The sequence below is a fragment of the Pelmatolapia mariae genome, linkage group LG14 (genome assembly GCF_036321145.2).
Source record: "Pelmatolapia mariae isolate MD_Pm_ZW linkage group LG14, Pm_UMD_F_2, whole genome shotgun sequence".
NCBI classification, from domain to species: Eukaryota; Metazoa; Chordata; class Actinopteri; order Cichliformes; family Cichlidae; genus Pelmatolapia; species Pelmatolapia mariae.
Genome location: NC_086239.1, coordinates 13,070,600 through 13,096,655, shown reverse-complemented (window position 1 = coordinate 13,096,655; position 26,056 = coordinate 13,070,600). Strand labels below are relative to the sequence as shown.

The 26,056-nt window shown below is 40.0% G+C and overlaps 1 protein-coding gene across 6 annotated transcripts in view; it reads right to left on the bottom strand.

Annotated features, from left to right (window-relative positions):
* Positions 1 to 26,056, bottom strand: part of sphkap (SPHK1 interactor, AKAP domain containing) — a 123,345-nt gene that overhangs the window by 29,589 nt on the left and 67,700 nt on the right. The window contains exon 1 of one of the 6 annotated variants that reach the window (XM_063492744.1): positions 855 to 1,181. The exons of the other annotated variants lie outside the window; for them this stretch is intronic. Coding sequence (XP_063348814.1) covers positions 855 to 889 — 35 coding nt within the window. The 5' untranslated portion in view covers positions 890 to 1,181. Of the gene's footprint in view, positions 1 to 854; positions 1,182 to 26,056 lie in introns of those variants that run through there. 6 annotated transcript variants of the gene reach the window in all.

Below are 26,056 nucleotides of genomic sequence, written 5' to 3'. Positions count from 1 at the left end.
AACAGGCATCAGCCTGAAGTGAGGACACAATTAACCCCCTGCAATGTCTGGTTTTTAGACACGTCACCCTCCCCGGGTCTGCTGCTGTAATTCACTATGAAAGCTTGTACGATTGAGGATTTCATGCTCGGGGACGAGCGGGCCAGTTTACTGGTCCACAACCTGATAACTTTTGACGTTATCTTTGAGATTCCACGTCTCTCGAAAGGGATCCACAACACAAAATAACCAGCGTGGCAAATTAAGGTCTATAGACTGCACGAGCCTTCAGTTTCAGCTTCGACTACATGAAGCAGAAGACTAAAACTTACCAAAAAGGGGCAAAAAAACCCCCAAAAAAACACAAACAAAAAAAAACGTTTATTGGAAACGTGACTGCTGCCACTGTCAGACATTTCTATCAACTAAGCCAGGCTGGGTAAAACATCTTATTAACGGCAGAGCACTGGCAATAGCCAATAGCCTTCTCTGAAAGCAGCTCTGGTGTCACACTGCATGGATTTAGTGCGTTTTTTCCTCACAGTAAACAAGCACTCTGCACAGCACTGAAATCCCCACGTTGTACATCTGGAGCCTATACAACATGAATTACACGCCGCACTGGTACATGTTTTTTACGTAGACTTAAACTACCTAAAACACCATATCCGAAAATATCACATCAAAATTCTGTGCGAACCCCCCACCCCCCCATAAAAATAAAATTAAAGTTCCACTCGAGTGAAAGAAAAACACCACGAAGTCTGAACAACATGCTCTCAAATCAGTTGCTGCACAGACAGGATTTCGTTTTGGAATATGCGCTCGTCGACGTGTTATTTTTCTTTAAAGCTACTATAATTAAGATGTCTTACCTCGGCGTCTTCAGAAGGCACTTTGCGCCTGCCATTGTATTAAAAAAAACAAAACAGCCAAACTGTCCTCAGCCGACGTGTTTATTTCCTCTGCGGGGGCAGGACGACAAGAAGAGGTACAGTGGAGTGATTCGATGCGTAATTGTCCCCTGGACACTCTCCGGTCCAGATGCGCATCCCCGATCGAGGAGTGAAGGAATCCCACACTGTTTCAGCGTGACTGGATGGGGACTGTGACGAGCCGAGTCCCCCCTCCCCCCGTGGAATCAGCAGCAGAATGAGCAGCAGCAGCGCTTGCCTGTCCGCTCTGCGCGTCTGTGCCGCGTGGAAGCGCAGGAGCTCCGCGTGGATCAAACGTAACGAGCTGCACGACGCAGGCAAGGGCATTTGACACGGATAGTGCGCGCGCGCGTCCATGCACGAGCACATCGAGCTTGTTAAACTTAAAGCGTGTAATTGTTTTGTCTGCTTTTGATTACTGGCGGTAATTATTTTTGACACTTGCGAGCATCCCAGCCAACAGCAGGCACAATTTTTGACTTATTATCCCGAAATGTCAAAATGGCGAGCCAGGAGCCCAGACAGTTTACACATTCAGCAGGCAAGGGGCAACACAAGCATTCCCCTAGGAGCTCTGGTTCATGTTAAATGGAAAATCCAGCACTTTTAGCTTTATCTCAATTAACCCCAGAGAGAAGCTGTCTCCTTTTAACTGGATGCTTCACTGTGTGGCTGTTTGTTACTGTGCAGGTAGTGTGTCGTTTGCCAGAGCTTGTTTGTTGGAAGACAGCTGCCAGTGCATCTGGGAATTATGCTGATGAGCACCAGGAGAGTGAACCAAAATAGTAGCCTAAAGCTGCTGGCAGCAAATCCAAAACAGTGCGCTGGAAAATGTTAAATGAATCTGCAGAGCCGGAAGAAACTGCAGAGCTGGCTATAATTCTTAGTGGGCTTGTCATTAGGAGCACTTTAAACAGGCGTTTGATCCTTTGCACATTTCAAAAAGGTTGTAGCTTTAAGCCTGTTATGACACACGGGCAGAATCTATACCACAAACACACACATCACATGGTAGTTGCCAAATGAGAGAACCAGAGTATTGAATACATATATATCTGTATCTGACATCAACTAATGTTCCACCCTTTGATCCAAGGAGGTCACCAAAAGCCAGACTACGGGGTGAAAGAACCATGACCTTCAGTTCTGTTATTGCAGTGAGAATAATGTTGCTGGAAAGGAGAGAAAAAGTGAAGAAAGTGGTGGATATGAAAGATCTGAGACAGGTGTCCTGATGAGATGCAAAGGAGTGACAAGTTCCAGGAAAACCCAGCATTAAGAGTTTCAGTAAGGTTCTGGGCCACTGGGTGCCATCATAAATGCTTAAATCTACCTTGACACCAATTCTGCAAGTCTTTCGAACTGGAAGGAAGGAACACCACACTTCCAAAGGATTCCCTCATCCAGTTTTTTTTAAATCACTGGTGGCGGAGAAGGCTTCCTCACAGCTCTCATATGTGTTGAAACATGATGACTTTACTAGTCAGCAAACCACTCTGTTACCCTTCATGCCCTTTAGGTGGGGAGCACCATCATCCCGGAAGAAAACATCAAGATAGAAATGTTTCATCGTAGGGTAAAGGTGATCACTCACAACTATTTTGCATTGATTTGCAAGTGATCCTGATCTCTGAAGGGGCATATGCAAACCCAGCAAAATGCTCCCTTAGAGTAGATCTCATCACTGTAGAGGTCAAGGGTTGGTCCTTTAATTTGACACTATACCATGTGTTTGTCTGCGTGTTAGAGCAAGAGAGGGGGGAAAAAAAAAAAAAAAAAAAAAGACGATTCTGTTGTAGATTTGTACGGTGACTAAAGAGTTGGGCTCCTTCACTCTGCTCAAAGGAGCATTTTTACCAAAGGGAATGCTTTTTGTGCTCAAAGAAAATACATCTTCTCATGCTGTTATCAGCATCCCGCAATTCGTCTGCGTCTCTACCATTTGCTTTCATTCAGCTCTAACAATATCAAAGCCTAATTTCTGTAGTAGCAGTCTTGGCCATGCAGCATACAGAAAAGAAGAAAAAACCCACATGATAAAGTATTCAGTACTTCAAATGAATCTTTTCCCATCCATACTTTTCTGCATTCAAAATTAATGAAGACATATAGATAGTGCCTATAAACTTGTCTTGCTCAGCCAGCTTCCATCCAAATCTTCTTCCACATTCTGATATAAATAGCAACAGTCCTGCATTAGCCAGCACTTCTCACCAACTGTTAATGCCCTCCCTGGTTATGTACGGTACCAGCTAATTTCATGCTTCTCTTCTGTGGAAAAGCAGTTTTTCCTATCTGAATATTTTCAAATAAACAAACAATTCTGCAAGAGACAGGCAAAGCAAAACACATAAGGGAAACCCATGCAGCTCACAGGTCAACACAGAATAACTGCAAATAATGTAAATTTAAAAAAATAAAATCCCATCATCAGTCGGGCTTCAGAGTTTCATTATTCTGTGTGTAGTAAAACAAAGCATGCAGCATATTTTCATGCATTTTCAATGCAGCTCTGTGTTATCAAGTATGGAGGATAGTGTCGAAGAGTATCTTGGTTTTCAGCAGAACAGAAACTCCCACGTCATCTAAGACTTTGCTGTTGGGCGGTGTGCATGAGTGACCTTAAAAGGTGACCCACAGAGAATATCACTACACTACTCCCCGCCATCACCTGCACTTTCTAAATATAGATTTAATATCAGATTTAAGGAGAAAGAAGCATTCTGGCGTCACAGCAAAGCAGGTGATTTTTATGAAATGCTGTGTTTACCGTCATGTAGATTAGAACTTTTCTGTCTGCTATCTTCAATGGCAGGTTTTAAGCCTCAGCTTAGAGTGTCTAATGTGTTCTCAATAGGTGTAGTAGAACCATAGAACACTTCAGGGAGTTATGCATAATACCTAAAAATAATTAAATACGAGTTAGATCATTTAAAAACGTTTGGTAACCAATGTGTTAGATTCATTAGCTCTGTTTTGGTAAATGAACTGGTTCTTAGATTAGCTTTTTTCGTACTCTATTTAAACACTCGAAGTGCTTTATACAACATGCATCATTCACCCATTCATACTCTGATCAATGCACTGGACGGCAACTTGGGTTTCACTATCCTGCCCAAGGATACTTACGCATCCAAACTGGAGACTGGAGCAGGCAGGGATCAAACCTCCAACCTTCTGATTAGCAGATGACCTGTACTACTTCCCGAGCTACAGCCACCACTACTTGTCGATCTCACCCAGAATAAGTTCAATGCAGTGACTTTGTGAATGTGAAAAGAAGCCTCCACAATAAAAAAAAAAAAAAAACAGTCAGCACTGCAATTCAACGACACCACACACTGCAGCCACTAAAATCATACTGTTGAATCCAGACTCGCTAACACACATGCAAGCAAACACGCACACACTCTCCTCGTGAAGACTTCCTACTTCTCAGGACTTCCTTTAATATCCAAAAACTTTCTCCATCCCTTCAATGCACCAGTGGGCCTTGTGTGCTGCGATGTGAAGGGTCGGAACTTTTCTTCAGAGCTCTCTTTTCTCATTCTGCGCACACCAGCTTTGATCATATTTTGTTAGAACTACTGACTGCAACATAAATAGCTTCGTGAAGAGCTTGCCTAAACATGTGCACCATTTGTACAATTCAATCACACCGCTCCCTGTGATCCCGGACTTTTTGCTCCATCTTAAAGAGTAACCACTGTGAGAAAGTATGAACACTTATCTCTAGAAGTGGTTGGACAGCACATCATACACACTAGCTCATCTGAGCTTACCCAGGCCTTTTGCTTGAGATTTTCTTCATCCATCTAAAACTAACACAACAGTAGTAGGTGATCAAAGGGCAGTAAATCTTTCTATAGTCGAGGGTGTAATTCTGAGATTTGTGGAACCCTGTTTAGAAGTATAAACCTTGTTTTGGCAGAGGCAGCAGCATCTAACAGTTCAACATGAATTTAAGACAGTTGCAACGAAACTGAAAACATCAAATCTTCACAAATGCTTTTGTTATCATCGGTCAGTATGCTTCCCCTCCCGTAAACCCTCAGTAAAGCTGATATTTTGCAATCTTTTTGAAACCCTAATAAAGTTCTAAAAGACAGGAAATATTCGCATTACTACTACCCCAAGTGCCACAATGGCATGATCATTATGGAATAGATACCACCAAGTTAATGTCTGTGAGTAACAAACAAAGTCTGGTACCCCAGATGTTTTGTTTTCTGAAGATTCACTGGGGGAAACTTTTTTAAAAAGTGCATTTAGAGTAAACTTCCAAGGGTCATATCACCATGGAAAGCATGTAACAGCTAGGGGCCCCATGTCAGTGATGGGGTCCCCACTGGCTGTGAAACTTTAAGCTACAGGAGAAGTATGAGCTCCATAAGAGGGGCCCGGCTGACTCCACTTACTCCTTTTGAAACTGATTCATGGATAAACAAACAAGAATAAAAGCCATGCAACAGAAATGAAGAGGAATTATCCTTCCGGGACAGAAAAAAGAAGAATAAGAGACAAAAAAGACAGTGGTGAGTGGGACAGATAATTATTATTAAATTTAACACTAAATAGATCAGTGCTGCTAGTTTGGCCTTAATTGGGAGAGACTGTGATGGCTGCAGTTATAGCCACACATATTGGATAATATCTATCAAACATCACAGTGCTACTTATACATAACACTACACTTAGATTTTTCTTTCTTTAAAAATATAGTATTTAATTTACAGGGTAAGAAAGAATTGGTTTAGATTTAATTTACTTATACAATTATATTATACTGTATTCTAAAATAAGTACGCACATTTTAGTTTACACAGAGTTACCTCAGTGGCAGCTGCTCCTTGTCCTTTGGTTAATGAGCTAAGAAGTGGGAAAAAGGGCGGAGCAAGCCTATATGGAGACCTGCTAATTGGGTCATACCACAACTCTGGATCATGGGGGGGGGGGAAATGTAATTTGTTATGTTAGTTTCAGTCCGGTTTTTGTGTGTTCTACCCCTTTTTACGTCTTTGTGGACTAATCAGCCACTATTTAAATTTCCCCTTTGTCTTATTTAGATACATCAGTTTGTTAGGGTTAGTAGTATTGTTTTGTGCTAGCTTTTAACTAGAGTTTGGTTGCTTTGACCTCTTTTATGGGCCCAAAGTTGAGATTTCTTTGTATAATTTAACCAAGTTTGTTTTTGAGTGAAATAAAAAACCTTTTTTTGGACTTTAATCTGTGTCTGACTTTCTTTTATTGCTCGGTCTATCACAAAGACACTTAAATTACGTAACTTCTACTGGAATCATATTTCATAGAGTTTATTTTGATATTTAAAATTAGTTAACTTAGCTGTCCTAGCTTGTCCAGTTGTGTTTGCTGTCAGGTGATTGAACCTGAAGTCAGGGTTGGGGCAGTCGTCTTGTTAGCATAGCTAGCAGGCTCGAGGAATGTCGGAACTAGCAGTTGTAGCGTTAACCAGTGATTGTAAAAACATATTTTAAATAGTTATTGGGATTAATATAGCAGAACCAGCCAGCTTAGCATTGTCACTGAAATCAACCTGTTGTCATTTTATAGCATACCAGTAATGGAGAGATTTGTAGCTAACTTTAGCAATACCTTTTTCCGGTTAACTGATGAACCCTAGCTGTGTCCCAATTCCTAGGTCGCATCCTCCGGAGACCACATTTGAAGGCCGATTACATCACAGCCAGGCTACAAAGGCTGTCCCACTTTGAAAACTGCTCCTTCATTTCCCCAAATTCCCCGAATGTATATTTTACATGGAAGCGATACCTGCAGCAAACAGGGGTGAGTCTAAAGGGGGGCACGGGATGTGCTAGACCACATTAATTTCAAAAGCCAATAAGAATTAAACTATTAGCCACTAACCTGAGGGTTGTGAAGTTGGACACTGAATTATTATTAATATTAACATTAATGTCTACGCCAAAAACTTGTCTCCTATTAAATCACAAAGCCTCCCAAGAAGACAGAGTAAAGATACATTTTTTATGCCTTATTTAGATTATATGTATATCTTATCTAATTTGATTTGACCTTTTACTGTACTTGAGATTATTGATATATTTTTGCATTTGAGAAAGTGTTTTCTTTAAAAATTTTAATTTCAATATATATACAATCAAAGGGTTTAGGTTTATTTTTGACAGATGTGAAGTTAAACTTTAAAACATTGCAAAAATTGAAACTTATAAGCAGTTCATTCTTCATTCATTAATAAGACAAAAGTATTTCCTATCTGAATACTTAAACAATTGATGGAATAATCAATAGATTACTCAGTTACTAAAATAATCAATAGCTGCAGCCCTAGTGTAAATTATTGGACAAATGCAGTGTTGTTTGCGTATTTTGTTTTTACATAGTGTAGGCCTAAAAATGATACTACAAACCGGATCCTCTGCACTGGAAATATTACATTGCCCCTGTAAAATTAAATGGAAATATCATTGAATGGTGAAAGGTTTGGTGATGAATGTTTGGAGAGGTCGTGTGGTTTTCTCTGTCATGCTGTATTTAATGTAGCTTATGGATGAGGAATTCGTTTTCACAAGTTCTGTATTTTATATTTGCATTCGAAACCATTTTTTCATTCGTTATATGAAGGTAAATTTCACATGGCTTCATTAAATGTCCAGAAGTTATTGTACCAAAAACCCCAGCTGACTTTGAGGGGAAGATGTGGGAACTTTTTGTAGATTGACTGTATATGGAATGACCCTGCACTAAAAAGCTGGTAATTTTCTTGCCTTTGTTTGTAATAGAAAGTCAAAGTATCTTGACAGCACTATTTGGTATTCACACATTTAACATTCAGCCTCAGCATGCAGGGTACTGATGGTTTTGAAGATTTCAGCATTGAATTTTTCCAGCAAGGATCGCTGGGGTTCAAAACTGGCTTGAAACAGTTTTAAACAGTCGCATAGCAACAGCGAGTCAGTTTTAGCGTTTTCCAGAGGAGCCAGCAGAAATATGACAAACAACACATAACAGCACACAACACAAACTGTTGCACCTGAAGCTTCACAGATGTTGACTACCCAACACCAACAGGAAAGTCGTCTTTGCACTGTTAATGTTTTCCCTCTCTCTTTACACCACTTCCTCTTTCTCATTCCCCTTCTGCCTCTCCACCCTTCATCATCTTCTCCATCATCCTCCACACCTCTTAATCCAAAGGCTTTTCAGGGGGTGAACTAATCCATTGCACACTTTCTTAAAATAACAAATGGAAGAACAACTAAAGTGGAGATGAAAGTGCAGGCTGCTCTCATCTGCAGAGGGCAGACATCTGACAAAGGCCCAAAGTAAAAACCAAATTAGATGAGAATCAGCTGGAGTACATGCCCTCTGTCAAAAGCCTGTCACAGCAGGAGTATTTTTAATTTAGTGACAGAAATATCTCACGTGAGAGGAGAAGATGTGATGATGAATCTGAGCAGTTGTGACGTAAAAAGGTATTTTTAGAACATCAGGAGTGCGAAGAATTCAACCGTGAACTTGTGAGGGGGGTGCCTGTGGGTTCACAGTGAACGTTCAGTCAGTAAATACGTAAACAAGCCTTATCAGAATAGAAATGAGCTTGGAAGTGGCATTGAATTCTACCCACAGTTCATGCATGGACGTCTTGTACCTCTGCTTTGAAGTCTGGATCACAGATTATTGCAGAACATGCAAGAAAAAAAAACAGCAGTCATGCTTTTTATGTCAGGCAAAAATGGGCTGGACTGGCCGCTGATCCTCAATTAATAAACACTGAAACAGAACCTGTTAAAATCCAAATAACGGCTTCCCTCTTCTAATTAAATATCTGTACATTTTTCAGTAAAACTAAATAAACCGATCCATTTGATCTTAAAACTGAGCAGCTTTATGCTTATACAATCACATCAATAAATCCCTGTTTTCATTTTTATTATTATTCCACATGAGCAGCAGAATTGTGCTGATGGACAGTGATGTCAGGGATTGATGATGGTCAAAGTTAATGGCTGTAGCTGGCCAATCAAGGCAAATTTGATCCCATTTCCCCAGTGATGCATTAAGTTATCTTCATACTGAGATTTATAATAAAGGAAATATAGTTTCATGTTGCACCTTCCACATAAAACCGACATATAACCATGTATGTGTGGAGCAACTACTGTGATGCAGAAACTGAGGTTTTGGACCTGATTAGAGGGCAGGGATAGCTCAGTAGGTAGAGTGGTCGCCCCATGCTTGGAAGGTCGGGGGTTCGAATCCACTGAACGGCTACCTTGAGGTATCCCTGAGCAAAGTACCGTCCCTGCCCACTGCTTCACTGAGTGAATGGGGCAAATGCAGAGAGAGTGATTTCCCCACGGGGATCAATAAAGTATACATTATTATTAGCATATGGGGAGAAATTGATAGACTTCTGCAACAACACCTACTAGCTCTGTAGCTGCCATTTTTACTTCCGTAAACAGAGCGCGTTATGTGTGACGTCTTCTTTTGCGCATGCGGGCCGCTTTGAGGGCCGTGAACCGTTCACACTAGAGCGCGTTTGCTGTCACATTTTATTTGTAGTGTGAACAACCAGACAAAAAAAAAAATCGGAATTGAGCATTAAGACCTGCAGTGTGAACGTAGCCTTAATCAGCCGGTATTGTATGTCAGCTTGCAAATGTTTCTTTACTGTGAAGTGAGAGACAAACTCCTAGTGTGGATATTTCGCTTTCACCAAGCTGTGTTTTGTTGAGCCACACATCATACATTACACTGACTGGATGGTGCTGCCATAATGGTAGGCTCCTCTGCTTCCTGGCGGCAATGCTATCAATCATCAGCAATGCCACAGGGGGCCGACAGGACGATTGGGCTATGGAGCAAATCGCCCAATCCTAATGAGCGGTCACCTTCACTGCCCTTATGTTTCTTTTAGCAGGATCTCATCCTTATTGTTTTTCTCTGGTCTGTTTTCCTGTCCATCTTTCTGTGAATGTCTGTCTGGGCATGGGTCCAACCTTTCTGCTAATCAGCTCGCACACTTGACACTCATCTATCCATTTGGAGTGTTTAAATCCCACCTCAACTCATCAATACTTCTATGTGCTACTAACACTACAGCTTCTAGTTTCCATGTATTAGCCTCTGCCTCCCCACTACCTTCTACATTTATAAGGTCCCACACTCCCAGGGCTCATATCCTACTGCAGATTCATGAGAGAAAAAAACTACTTTAATTTTTTGGATTTAAAGTTCATTCTTTTTTTCTTTTTTTCTTTTTTCGACAGGGTTACTTGATACATATTCAGGTATTGTGGCTTTCTTTAGCTAAATAAAGAGGCACAGGGCAAAATCTGTTGACGAGTGAGCTTCCTTCCCTGCCCTGATCATCTACTCACTAAAGGAAAATCATTAGAGTGCTTTTTGATTGAAACAATTAAATTACAGCTGAAGCAACTGTTCGGTGAATCAATTTGTCGAAAAAATTGACAGAAAATAACAGGCTAAGCAGTTGTTAGCTCCTCCTACCAGAGAATTGTCTGCTTTCCTGTTGGCTGAACAAAGCATATGTAGGCATCACCTTAAACAGGAGGGAGACAAACTATTTTACAACATTTAATAGATCAAATGATACACTTTCATAAAATTCAACTGTTAGACTAATCAATAACGCTTATTTGGTTTCCTAGAATTGTTCTCCATTGATAAGATATTTATACTAACTTGCCTATGACCAAGCAGTATCAGCAGCAATACTGGAATAGAGAATTAAAGGAGTCTTTAAATAGCATGATGATGGTGATGGTGTGGGTGATGACAGTGGTATCCTTGCAGGGCTTCTGTTCCCTGACAGGTCATGACCACAAAAGGAGAAAAGCTGCTCAGTTTTTCCCTTTCAGCAACTCAACAGGAAGTTTTGACCCAGGAGTGATTTCTTTAGGTTCCCTCCTGCATCAAGGTTATGCTTAGACCAGGAAACTGAACATGGGCTCTTTCTTGCTAAGTGGGCTAGGTCAGTCAGCCGTACAGCACTCCATCCCCATCATAGCCACTCACGGCTGCTGAATACATCTGGACCTGTCTTTGAGTAAGTTCTTCCTTTAAAACACAAACATGCAGGTAGGCAGAACAAGAAACAGAATTCACTGACAATCAGTTCTTGGAAGCAATTGAAGATAATGACCTTGCTAATAGGAGTAATCGCAGTACCCACTCACTTCAGCTACTCCATATTTAATTATGTTCAACCTTTCCATCCATCTTTCTTTCCACCTGTGTTCTCATCACAAAATAAAATTATGATTATGGAACCTGATCATAATAATTGCATGAAAAGGTCAACGATGGGGAGGGTCGCTGCATCTGCTTTTCAGTGTCAACGGTGAGTGGTCATTTCAATGTACATGCAGTATCATTCAAAATACGTTAAAAAATAATGAAATACAATAAAAAATATTTTTAGTACACTTTTATGGACTGAAAATAAATGTTCAATTAGTGCCACATGGGCTGCACACTAAAACACTTTGTTTGACGGTGAAAATGTTATCTGTCATGTTAATGGCTTGACAAAGAAATTGAGAGGCTGTAATATTTTAGTGAACCATATTATGTATGCAGATGATGGTGTGGTCTCCAGCAGCTCCTTCACATGTATGTTCTACTTATGTGTAGCATGATGTCAGATATGCCTGTAAGAGCGCTGTAATATTTTGTAGAACCGAAAAGGACAAACATCAAAGCTTTTCAGAGTTGAAACTGTCAGATAATAATCTTACTGTCTGTAATAAGGTCAACAGACAGAGATTACTCAGTGGAAGTAAAATGTTAAATGTATACATTTTTTTGGAGGCCAAACACGTCTGAGAACGAGATCTTAATGGACGGAAATTTGCTTTGTTTCTATGAACTATGAGCCTAGAAAAAATAAAGACTGATTGATTGAAATGTTTATTATTTGCTGGTCAATTCCAACATTCAAGCCATTCACCAAGTTTCAAACTATTCTGCATTAAACTCATGGATGGTATTGTGTCTCAGGGCTCTTTGGATCACTGAAATCAATCTCAGACACCGGTCATAATTAGTTTGCCAGGTGAGCCCAATTAAAGCAAAACTACTTAAGAAGTGTGCCACAGGTTTCAAGCAATATGGAAAAAGATTATCTCTCTGCTGCATAAAAGTGTCAAATAGTGCAATGGCTTGCTATGAAAACAGATATTTCACAAAAACTTTGTAAAACAGAAATTTGTGGCTGATTCAGAGCACAGACAGGTTTGTGCAGATAAAGGCTTAATGAGGAAGGTTTCTGCCAGACAAATTCATTGGATTAAGAGAGCAGCTGCTAAAATGCCATTACAAAGCAGCAAACAGGTATTTGAAGCTGCTAGTGCCTCTGGAGTCCCACGAACCTCAAAGTGTAGGAACCTCAAAAGGCTTGCATTTGTGTATAAACCTGCCATTCGGCCACCTCTAACCAATACTTACAAGCAGAAACAGTTGCAGTGGTCCCAGAAATACATGAAGATTAAATTTCAAACAGCCTTGTTTACTGGTGAGTGCCTTGCAACCCTGGATGGTCCTCATGGAAGGAGTAGTGGATGTCCCCATGTTCCAACAAGCCTTCAACGTCAGTAAGGAGGTGGTGGAGTCATGTTTTGGTCCAGAATCATGGGGAGAAAGCTGGTAGACCCCTTCCGTAGCAAAATTATCTTCATGCATGACCATGCACCATCTCATGCTGCAAAGAATACCTCTGTGGTGGCTGCTATGGGCATAAAAGGAGAGAAGCTCACGGTGTGGCCACGATGGGGCCTTGGGAGCATCAAGCAAAAGATCTATGAGGGTGGAAGGAAGTTCAGCTGTGAGAGGCAATTCTGACATCTTGCAAAGAACTTCAAGCAGAAATTCTCCAAAACTTAACAAGTTCAATGGATGCAAGACATGTGAAGGTTATATCAAAGAAGGGGTCCTATTTAACACTTAACTTGGCCTGTTAAAATATTTTTGATTGAAATAGCCTTTGGTTTCAATAATATGACTTCCTAATGCTGCAAATTCAACAAATGACCATTTTCAGTTCTTCACAACTAATAAAATGAAGCTTTGTTGTGCATACATTTGGAACAGTGCATTTTGAGTTTTTTATATTTGCAAAAACATAAAAAGTTATCATTGGGAGGTTTGTTCAATAAAATGTAAATTGTGCTCTAACGGTTGATGACTTGAAAAGTATACTGAGTTACATTTGCATTGACTGTGTAGGACAGTAGGATCATCTTTAGTTTAGAGACAGCTCCTGCAACCCTGGTCAATCAGCACAATAAACTCCTTCTCACTGTTTTATTACATGTTGCCATACATTTGCATTCATGAAATAGTTGACCATTTGCTTTTCTGTATAAGAAAAATAGCTATTTGACCATTTCTGGATTTTTTTTTCAATAATTTTACGCCCACAAATGTTGTACTGTCAGTCATGGCTACTATATCATTAGTTTGCCTCTGACTTCCCACTGTTCTTTTTAAATTTTCCATCATGTTCTTTCACATAAACTTGAGTTACTGCTGCTCCAAAGCTCCATATCAGATTGAAAGTGGCCCTTTCTGAGGATTTTTATGAAAAGCGGTACACACCTTCAGTGGTGTCCAGTGAGTGCGACAGTCACGTCATCGATCTTAATTATAGAACTGAGACCACACATTTTGAGACTTTCATTATAAACTTAAAATTTAGTCAAAATATTGTATGCATGTATTTTTAAGCTCTTACTTACTACATACAGAGTAATGTGGCAGAAACCATCAAAAGAATTGGAAGTCGATGTCGATGCTGAACAGTTTCAGGGAAAACCTGTGGAAATGGTACACTAAAGATGTATGAGGAATTAATGAAGGGTGGGGAGACATGAAAGATGCCAGGGCTGCACTGTACTACAGTAAGTGCAGGTGGAGGTGACAGATTGTGGTTCCGGTCTACTGCTGGGAGGATGCCGGCAGGTTTGGGCTAGCTGCAGCTTTGTTTGAGCCAAGTCAGTGACAGGCCTGCTGGGGAATAATATAGTAAGTTGTATTTAATGCATAATAATCTAAATTGCATACATTAAGATTAAGATGATGGAATATCAGCAGTTTTTAAATGTAGTCCAATCTAAGCTTGACAAATCCCAAAGCAGCAAAAAATAAAAAAAAAATCATTGAAAATATAAGAGACAAATTGAACCAAAGACTCAAGACTCAATTTATATTTCCTCCTCTCTCTCTCTCTCTTTCCCCATCTGCTTCTCTGTCCACGATCTTGCTACCACCTCCTACTCTGAATGTAAACCTCTCTCTGTCCATCACTTTGGTCTCTCTTGGCAGTTGATTAGCGTCTGTCCACCCTAATCTTCTTCACGGAGCAGAGAAGTGGCTTTTTAACATTTCTCACATTCACACGCAAGCAATCAATTCACACCACTGGTAGGCATGTAGTGTGCAGTTTGAGCATAAAGTCAGTATTTAGAAAATCACAGTGGTGATTGTGATTATCATGTTGTAAAGCAGCGACCAATAATTTTCACCATCTAGTTTTTGTCAGCAAACTTTTTTCTGACAAAAACAAGACGATAACTAACAAGTTTTTCTCAGATCCTCCGATCTGGGACAAAATGACAAAAAGCGTGAGAGGACACATTTGGCATTTGATGTTAAGGAAAATAAGACGCTAAACTGTGTGGAGCAACTCTCGCCGGTAAAAACACTGAATCAACTTTAGATTTAGTCCAATAACTATGATAATTAGTTGACTAAACTAAAACTAGGTTAAAACTAAAACTAAAAGATCCTCTAATTCTAAATTAACAAAATGATGTTTTAGTCAAAAGACTATACTGTATACTTCCAGTACACTCTCTTGCCTTATGCCGAGTTTCTAGGAAGTCTATGCATGTGGCAGTGAGCCATGATATAAGCTGTACTTTTTTCATGAACACTGACAGCTCAAGCATGTCACTGTTCAGTTTCCAAGTGTTCGCTGGTTCCTCAAAAACAAACAGTTGTTTGATGATGAATGAAACACTCAAACACAGTATGACATATTGCATTGTAATAAGAGTACAAGAAAAGTAAAAAAGTGCTTTGTTTTGGGTTTTTCCACCTAAATGTTCTAAACTAACTAAACAAGTACAGCGTGAAAAACATTGATCTAAATCAACACCAGTCTGAAATACTCAACTGTGAAAAAAAACAAAGAAATGTGATTTTTTTAAAATTAATTTTTAATATGTCATTTAACAAGCGTGTAGCGGTCACAGAGGGATGCCGATCTGTTTAGTCAACATTGCTGTTAGGCATGTGCGTCAGCAGCCATGAAGAAACCCTGCCAACGTCAAAACAGACCTCAATTAACATTTACAATTACCACTGAGAACAAATGGACTACCAGATGCTTTGACTCAACAATTCAATTACTGTTTCTTACTGGTAACAGAGTCATTAAAGGTCAAGACAGTGCCATAATTATGGGAGAGTTTAGTAAAAGGAGCCAATAAAAGATATCTTTCAAAGGTTAACTATGCTGTCTGTGTCATTACTCATGTTTAATAAGGCCAGTAAAAGAAGGCAGGGTTTGTTTAATTAAGGGACTGTAAATCATCAGCTGCTAAACATGATAAAAATGTGGCATCGATGGAGATCATTACTGTCCAGTACAGGAGTGCTGAATCATTAGGATGTACTTAACAGAGGTTTAAAAAACCAAAACACCAAATTGTTGTTGAGTTGTTATGTGTAAAGTCAGAACACTGCATTGCGTAAACGAAGCTTCCCAAAAACTCTTGTCTAAAGATGTGCTAGGAGTCGATTGATGCCACATACTTTCAGTGCCATACAGATACTGACATTGAAAATGTACCTTTGATTGATGCTGATGCCTTCACCGTGGTTGTTAACGGTTCAATTTCTCTACACTGAAAGATTTAAATGCGGCTTCAGGTGGCACAGAACAAAAAGATTTGTCGTGTGTGAGAAATGGGTCTGGATTCAGATATAATTATCAGATGCATTTATGTCTGAGGATTTAAAGGTCCGGTCTCAAATAATAAGAGGTAATGTCTTCCACACATCTTCCACATGCTGATCCTCACATATTCTTAAGCATGTAACACAAGACGCACACACAGCCACAACTCTGACATTTGATCAACCATGCATGTTCTAGGAAATGAACTCCCACAGATCAATATCTTGGACTCATACAAAACGTCTAAAGTCCATTCGACTACCTGTGGACTGAGAAAAAAGGACACCACACCCCTCTGTGAGACGTCAGTGGAATCAGTCATTTATAATTCATTGCCACCTATTAAATCTGTGATCAATTAAGGGCACAGTGAATGGAGCTGGCTGTAATGACCGCTGGTGCCTTTAATACAGAATAAGGTGCCCACAACTGGCCACGAGTTAATTATCACTGATCTGAAAAAGGCATTAGTTGTAAAGATTTCCGAAACTTAATAATTGATGAAGAAACACTGTGAATGGCACGGGGGTGTGCGTAAACAGTCAGATCAATGCTCGCTCGGCGACGGGCTAAGTTTAGACTCCCGTTACACTCCACAAGAGCGGTTTATCAATATCATTTATTAAAATCGGTGACGGGCTGGACTCCCGGCTGCACAGAAAAGGGGGCTTTCTGGATGCTCACGAAGCGTGAAATCACCTGGTGAGTGTGGGGATAACACAGACGAATAAACCCTGAGTGGGAATATTAATCTTAGGAAAACATCTGTCCTTAGAGAGGGAGAGTGCGGGCAAGCTGCTGCTGACTCATTCTCTCTTTCTCACCCTCTCATCAATGCTTCATCAAACATCCAGCGTCTTTCCCCAACTCCATTTGTTTCTGCCCCTTTGGTTGTTGTTTTTCTTCCTCTTCATTTTTTCCCCATCTGATACGGCCCAGTAATGTGCTTTCATGTTTCAGTAAACATTTGCTGGGTACACAATATTCTTTATCCACAGAAGTGGAACTCTGGTTTAAACCCTAGAGGTCTTTTTCTTTCCCCCATTATGAAAACATAGCCTTTGCTTTGTTTGGGAGTGATATTTTGGAAATGAAAGTAATCATTAGTTAACATTACAAAAAAAGAGAGAGATGAACTCTTTCAGCCTCGCAACACTAAAAGACACGGAGGTCAAGATGTGTCAAGTGTTGCGGCTAAAAACTCTGCTTTAAGCAAGGGAGAAAATAACCAGGATTAAAACATAAGAAGCTTTATATCTTCTTAAAAAGACAAAGTTGTAGTGGAAATATAACACACCGTGGAGCAAGTCAACATCTACTGAAGCAGAGTGTCACGAGTTTTTTCATTAGGCAGTGACACACAAACACCTGAATGACTGAAGTAGAAAAATACTAAAAGCCTCGAATCTTAAATAAAACCCTGTTTTCAATCATATTATAGCAGTTTTTTCCTATGTAGAGCAAGTTCATACAGGTCCATACACTAGAGATGTACTAATTCTAGAAGCCTGCCTTGGATGCGACGTCAGTTAAGCCGAAGATCAGAGTGCTCTGTACGATTATGGGGATTAATGATGATGCTTTGACATTGTCAGGTGGCCAGAATTAAGCACCACATGATCAATAATTTATAAAGATAATAGACAGCAGCTGTAATATGTTTCCACTGAACAGCTCACCCTAACAAGGACAAGCAGAGGTGAATGGATGGATGAATGGATCTCACCCTAACATCAACTGACAAGTTAATTCATTTGTCATATGTTTAGGCCATTTTCCATTTTAATCAAAATGTATTCACATTGCAATTAAACATAATCCATACAATAATTATGCATAATTTATTTATTAAAAGTAATTAAAACAAATACAGTGTAAGTAAAGATGGTCAATGTTACGGTTCTATCAGGGCCTGTTGTGATTTTGTCTTTCCAGCTTTGGGTGCCAGGCGTCTGTGAAGCTGACTCTGCTCAGCAATTAAGCGAGAGTACCCAAGGCCAGAGAGAGAAGGGCTCCAGGGCCAGAGAGGCTCTGTGTTGGAGCTTGTGAGGAGGGTGTTGATCATTTAACTATTCATGACTTGCTCTTTCTGTTTAAAAGAGCAGCGTCTAGCTTTTGTTGTGTTTCTTTCTTTTGATGGGAAAAGCAGCTAGACCACCTACTTTAATTATTTAATGAAAAAAAATACAGTGTAATTTCCAGGTTGCCTTACTGTCTTTGCCTTTTTCAACCTGAACACTTTTTGTTACTGCCCCACATCCCCTGGACTTCTTGTAACAGCTTTACTGCTTGGACTATCTTTTTTTTAATTGTTTAATAGTTTTAATAATTTATCCAGTTACCACAAGGGTCACAGAGTGGAATTATCAGGCAATGCTAGTTATCTTGTTTAGCAACGAAGGAAAAGAAAACAGAGCACAAGCGTCCTGGAAGTTCTGTTAAATAGATTCAACATCAGCACAACTCTTCAAACTTCAAAATCCTCCCCTTATTTAATAAATGAGGAATTTATCTACTGAGTTATGTAGCCTGTAAACATTTCTGTTTCTACTGTGAAGTTAGGGATTGATTCTATCTATCTATCTATCTATCTGTCCGTCCGTCCGTCCGTCTATCTATCTATCGACGACCCGAAGGATAGACTGCCTGCAGGGGTGAGAGGGGAATTTTATATATATATATATATATATATATACACATATATATATGTGTGAGTGTGTGTCTCTGTATGTTGAAATTCTGAGCTACCTAAAGGCTTTTACACACCAAACGTGTTAAATCTGTGTGAAAATTTCGGTTGTTATGGAAATTATTTGTCAGATTCATCTATTCTCAGCACAGGTATTCACAACAACGTAATTTCACTGGACTGGAATTTGCAGGATTTATTTTTTTGAACTAATTTTGACTTTTATGATTTTTCTTATACCGAATAAACAGATCTGACCAATCACACCACTGCATTTGGCAACACGTGTGCTTGTAGCTCAAAACGTGCACTGGTACTGAATCCACAATGAGATGGAAATAGTCAAATAACACCATTTTCACTCAGACACACAGATAGATGCTACTCCAGGTAAATCGTCTCTCTGAAATGATTTCTCTGCCTCTGTGACACAGCTTCAACTCCTGGATCAAACCATTAGATTCTCCCTGCTGCTGCCTTCTCCTGAGAATTGGGTGAACCCAGAATTTTACTTTCTTCCTTTTCTTGTTTAAAAACATCAGGACCAGCTCAACGTGACTTTTTTTCACAGTAGACCTACAAATTTTGAGGATGACTTTTCTGGAAAAACACAACGACTTCGGTGTGTATAAATGTTACACGACAAGTTCGCTTGTGAAAAATTCTGAATTTTGTGTCATTCTTTCACAACATGTTTGGCCTAAACTCAAACTGTTGAGATAATATCCAAAGAATTGAGGTACTAAACCGAAAGTGACTTATGGGTGACTGGGTACGATGCCATAATGCTTTAATAATCTGTACCAATAAGCTGAATGCTGCATTATTTGAGTCAGTTTTTATTATGCGGCAATAAAAAATTCCTGACTGTGAAAACTGTGTTTCCTGACAGACTGATAACTTTCTATCTCAGCAGTGTGTGTGTGTGTTTGTGTGCTCAGCTGATAGAAAAGACTGTAAACACTGAATGAAAATCTCACTACACACAGTTGTTTAGATAGGGCGGCCCTCCTCCACCTCTCCTCTGCTCTCCTCGCTTCACTCATCTCCCCCATTGGAGGCAGCTGAGTGCTCCTAATCAGCAATCATTTGAAAGGTCATGAACAAGATGCCTGGAGGAGAGGCTGCTGGCTGCAAGCTGAATTTTGTCTCAGTCAAATGGTGCAAAGAGCTGGCTCTCCCTGATTTGTAGTTTAAATAAATTAGCCTGAGAGCCCCTGCACTGGACGTTTCAGTTTCATCCCTGTGACTCTTCTCATGAGCGCTTTTTAAGCTTTTACAAAGAAACAACATTACATGAAACTAATCGTGGTTGTCTGCTAGTTTTTCAAATTAGTTGTGATTTTGGTATTTAACTCCTTGCAAGGAGTCCATGGGTGTTGTGAAAGGTGCCCACGAATAAAATATATTTTTATTATTATAGTAATTCTCTCATCACAGAAGGTCTCCTCCTCTACACTGTCAGGAAAAAAGATCCCCTGGTTTCAGTGTTCAGTTTTTCACGCTGTTTCACCATCACTATTAACAACAATACCATAGAGAACCATTATTATTATAAAAACTCCTGATTTTGTTGCTCTGACAAGGTAAAATTTGAAAAAAAAAGCATTTTCTTACACATATTTCAATCAGCTGTAATTGTAATCAGCTGCCCCAATACTCTGAATCTTTAAATTTAGTTGTTTTCTATACATTTTCTACATGATTACAGGTGTGTAAAATCAAGCACCCAGCCCTGCAGTCTTCCTTCCTTGTGATAGAATGGATCGTTCTAAAGAGCTCACTAAATTCGAGTGTAGTACTGTAAAAGGCTGCCGCTGCTGCATGTTTGTCATATTGAATATTTTAAATATTTCTTTCCCCCTACATATTCCACCATCAGCTGTAAGCAGTATTATTGCAAAGTGGAAGAGTTTAGGAACCACTGCATCTCAGCCATGAAGTGGAAGACTACATGAAGTCATAGAGGGTCGCTGAGTGCTGAGGCATAAAACCAACAGTCTGCAGACTCAGAGTTCAGATGTCCTCTGGCATTAACATCAGCACAAAAACTGTGCACCAGATGCTTCGGGGTATGGGTTTCTGTGGCCCAGCAGCTCGTGTAGGTGTAATGTGTAACTGGACCAGCAATTTTTTTTCTACAGAGTTTAGTTTATAGGCCTTTAAAGAACGGTTAAGAAAAGGAAACGGTAAAAAAGGATACATCTTTCTCCTTAAATCTGGCAAAAACCTTTTTAAAAATGTAAGTGCAAACAACACAATTACCTGTTTTGTGTTTTTTTACCACTACTTGGAGAAATTACTTCCTGAGGCCTCCACTAGCTAATTGGGATTCATGAGAAGAGTCACTGACAAATGCAAACAAAAACATATAAGAAAGTAATTTAAAATCAAAACTAGACTAGTCGTTAATCCATGTTTTCAGCATTTCTGCTGAGTTGAACTGTAGCTTCATCTTTAAATGAGTTTCATAAGAGTGGTAGGAATGATTTCAGATAGCACTGAAATTTGTTCTTTCTTACTCCAAAAACCTGGAACATTCTCAGTCTTTGCTGACATGGCACTTTCACAAAGATTTAGTCCTGTCAAAGGGCCTTTCTGATTGTTTGTATCGTGTTGTGAGATCCAGTCTGTGTACAGGGAGTCACTTGGACAGACGGCAGAAGCCAGATTTACTCAAGCATCCTACAACCGTTATGCTGTCTCCAGGACAGATACAACAGTGTCCATCTGATCACTACAACCACAGAACATCTGCTCAAAGATCCTGGTCTGTGTTTTTGTCTACCACGTACTTTATATACATGTTTATGCGCTGTGGCTGTATCTGCTTTTCAGTATTTGTGTCATACGAGCAGCTATATGCATATTATCATATGTTCCTCTCTATACGCAGTGAGCTCACTGCCTTATTATTTACCCTTAGGGGCTAAATAAAAATTTTACATAGGCTCATCATATATATGTATATATATATATATATATATATATATATATATATATATATATATATATATATATATATATTGTTTGCTGCGTATCAGCCACAATTGTGCAACAAACAAATCTGTGTGCCCTTAACAACCTTCAATCTCACTTTTTATTATTCCTGCTCCTCCATGTGGCAAGCCAGGCCTAGCCTGCAGCTCAGCAGACACTCCTTTATATGCTGCAGTGGAATGGGTTCGTCTACTATACCCGACAGTATACAAATACCACTGATCACGATTCATGACTTTCACTCTCTCCACGGTAAACGCAGTATAATGGACCAGAATGCATGGCTGTTTCTTGGGTTTATTATATTGTAGCGCTCTTATACTTACTGTACTTAACTCGGTATTTTGTCATGATCATGACTTTTTTTCTAAAAACAAGAAAATTTACAAGCAGTTAGTATAAACCTTTATGCTCCCTTTTGCATAATTAAGTTCAATATTGATATCAGGGATGTAAAACTGATCCTACATTGTGGGCCAAATACAGGCCTTTGATCTCAAGGTGGCCACATCAGTTCCATTCAGTTTCATTTGTAATCTATCAAATCACAACAACTGTCACCTCAAGGGGTAACCAGTCAAAGTCCCCTTTATGTCAGTGTAAAGAAGTTTAACCACACATTTGAACCCTGAGATATCTTAATGTAAGAAAAAGAAGCGCAATTTCAATCACACGTCTAAGTTTTTCTACACGATAAAAACAAGTACTGCTTTATTAAAATTTTAAACTTTCATAAAACTTTAAAACTTTCCTTTTTTTAAAGGCATATGGTTAGGCCTGGATTAGGTGACCTGAATCCTCCCTTAGTTTTGCTGCAATGGGCCTAGACTGCTGCGGGGCTTCGTCTTCACTCACTATGTGCTTAAACACCACTCTGCATTTAATCATACTTGTTATTAATCTCTGGCTCTCTTCCACAGCATGTCTTTTGTCCTGACTTCCTGCCCTCACCCCCAACCGGTCGCAGAGGTTTCTTCCCGTTAAAGGGGAGTTTTTCCTTCCCACTGTCACTAAAGTCCTTGCTCATAGGGGGTCATATGATTGTTGGAGTTTTCTCTGTTTTCTTTGTATTATTGTAGGATGTTTACAGTACAATATAAAGTACCATGAGGCAACTCTTGTTGTGATTTGGTGCTACATAACTGGGCATGAACTGGAAGGAAAAAAAAAGTATAATAAGAGAGAGAAGAAAAGGTTATTGTAGCTCGTTGCCCAGACTGTCTTGTAATTATAAAACAAAGTTTATTTTTCTTAGTGAAAAACTTTCTCTGCTTTATATTTCTAAGGTAGGTAGAGTAAAAACAGGAACTTTTCTGTCATTTGGTTTTCTATTAGTAATTACTTTGATGTAGTATGAATGTAGCAAATGCTATAACACTTAAGAAAACATCATTAAAAAGCCAAAATCTATGCCATCCTTCACCCAAGCCATGCAGTCGGGCAGGATTGGACTCTTTACCCGGCTGATTCCGGCCCCAAGGCCTTATCTTTGACACTCCTGATCTACATACATCCTTGAAAAGAATCAGCCTGTGATAGTAGTGAAATGGAAGACTTCAAAAAATAACACTTTAATAGGAACGTGACCTTGGATGATTGCCGCAGACAGCCAAATGTTATCACATTGCATCTGGACAGAAGTTGAGCGAGGTTCACCTTATCTGCGGGCTAACCTTGTGCTCGCACACCTTGCACTGCTGCTCTGAACCCGTTCGAATGGACGGACAGGCTGTGTTCAGTTTAGCAGAGGACAAATGGTGACAGCAAATGTAAAACCATCACCTCATTCTTCTTCTTCTTCAAGCCCTCTCATGAAAAGATGGTCAACCCTTTTTTTTTTGCTCAGCATGACATCACAGCTTCTCTACAGACATACAAATCATGGTGAGAGAGTTTAATCTGCTGCTCCAGTTTCCAAACAGTTTCCTTGACCTTGGTGGCAAACTGAGAGGCGTGATGTTGGAACAACACTCATAACTGAGCCTTTCACACCTCCCACCATTGGCTTGAAAAGTCAAAGTCGCTCTTTGTGTCCTTCTGCAGAAAAATCAATGTTTTCTTTTTCCGTTACAGAAAACATTTTGCACTAGAGGGTAGACATGAGTGCAGCATGACTGTCCTTCTGTCGGTCTGTTAAACTGAGAGAAACACAGCCTGTATGGGAGTCTTGCAGTGATCCTGAGATTGGACACTAACCAAGCTATGATGAGACTTCTTGACCTTTGTTAGATCATCAACAGAAAGAAGGACAATCTATATGGATAGGAAATTGGATATGAAGGACATGGAAGCTAAAATCCATAGAGAAGGAGCCCAGGGAGGGCAGCACAGCTAGAAGCCACAGACCATTATCCATTAGCATTGTTTCACTTAATGGTGAGCTCATTCATGCGCAGAGAGAAACTGAGAGAGGCTGAGAAAAGAGAGGGAAAAAAGACAAAGAAAAATCATTGCTGATTTACACCTGCTGTTAAAGTCCCATCTTCTCTCTGATTAGTCTACTTCAGACATGGCCCCCTGAGCACAGATTACATGTTTACAGCACCACACACCTGCACACCACGCAAGAAATGCAGCCCCGCTCACCACGCTTGCAGGAGAAAGCTCTTGATTTGACACTATTTTACGTTTACAACAAAGTAAAGCAGGCACGCTGCCTTTAATACTGGTAGCAATTTTCCCAAACAATTTGGACAGCTCCTAGAATGTGGAGCTGGAGTGCCGTGTAATATAGGATCCCAGCTGAGCTCGACCGGCTCCCTGTTCAGCTAGATCACTATGAAAGCGCACAAAGGCTGCGAACCTAGCGGCTGACTCAAGACGACAAGATGCATCTTGCATCAAATAAGTGCGTCTAATAGCTGTTTAGGCGTTTACAGGTTAGACATTTTGGCGTTTGTCAGCAAATTTAAAATTATATTTGAGCTGCTTTAAGAATGGTGCTCTATAATTGAGCCTGGGGACTGCTGTCCGACTCCAACACAAAATTGTAGTGTCACTGTGGGTGCATTATGGGAGATAAATAACACTGGATGGTGCCCACTCACCTGAAAGAAAAACCACATGGCGCATGAGCCAAAACAGTTTAGTTTTCCAACCAGCCTTCAGGTCTATTTTCTGTGGCCCCCAACGCATGCCCACAAAGACTAGTGATGACAAATGAATCCCATTCATGCACCTGCATGTATCCCACTCATTCAAGTTGTTCTTTTCCCAAAGTTTAGTTTGACCTGCAATTATCTTCTGCTCTACTTCAGCGTGTCCCAGTTGATTGAGCCAGAATAATCGGAGCATCTGAGGCAGGTGCTTCTGATGCCCTTTACCATTTGTCTTCTCTGCCCTACAGCACACGTTCATGAAGCCCAATATTATCATCCTTATTCATCTATTCTTATTTATAGACATTTTAAACTCTAGATGACTATGTCATTCCAGGGAAATCTGTTCCATGCACCTTGTCCTTTTGTTCATTAATATTACATGTAGTTTAGTCTACTGACAGCTTTTTCTATCTACTAGCTAACAAAGACACCACTAAAAGCTGGAAAAAATGGACAATCACATTTTCCCCTGGCCGAGAGCAGCACAACCACCATCAGGTTATTTCAGCCTCAGCCTGTCGCCGGTGTTAAGTTACCACCAAAAAAACCCACATCCCTCTGATATTACATGAAACAAACCCCCTCTCTTAGCACCATCTGTCCCATTTATTTTTCTGTCTGACGAGGGACTGGTGGCACCTGTTATGCAAGTCGCACTGGTGAGATGCTGCTGCTGTTGCCGTTGATGAGGTGTATCTCAGAGTACCGTGCTCTCTCAGCAGCTTGGTGTCCATTAGTGCTTTATGACCAGCGATGTGCCTTGGCCCTCCCAGTGCATGTAAGTGCTTGGCTTTTCATTTTCCTCTCTCTCTGTCTCCCTAACCAAAGTCCCTGGGGAAACACCGGCTCGGGCCCGGATGATAAACTGAAGCAATTAAGTGTTGTAATCACACGCAGAATGAAGAAAGATGTCAATGAGGTGGAGCAAAAAAAAAGCGTGCCCCCGCGTGGAAGAGAGACAAAATGCCTGAGTTATTTTAGGAGCCTTTTACTATTGAGTTTAAACAAAAAACGTATATATGGATACCTAACAGCAGCAAAGCAACTACGTCTCCGCAGAACCACAGACAAGCTGCATAAGTCACATTTATTTCTGTGCTTTTGACACTGCACACCACCACAGTAGACTGTAGATCAAAAATCCAGATGTGACAGACTTGCAGCTGTAATTTAAGAAGTTTAGCAAAACCTTTTCATTAACTGTTTGGGAATTACAGCCATATTTATACATGGTCCCTATTTTCAGAGGTTCAAAAGTAATTTGACAATGACTGCCAAGTGAGGGATGTTCCCTCATTATTTCACAACAAAAACAGCAAACTGATGCCAAGTTTAAAACTGAGGCAGCTGTTTAGTGCCAGAG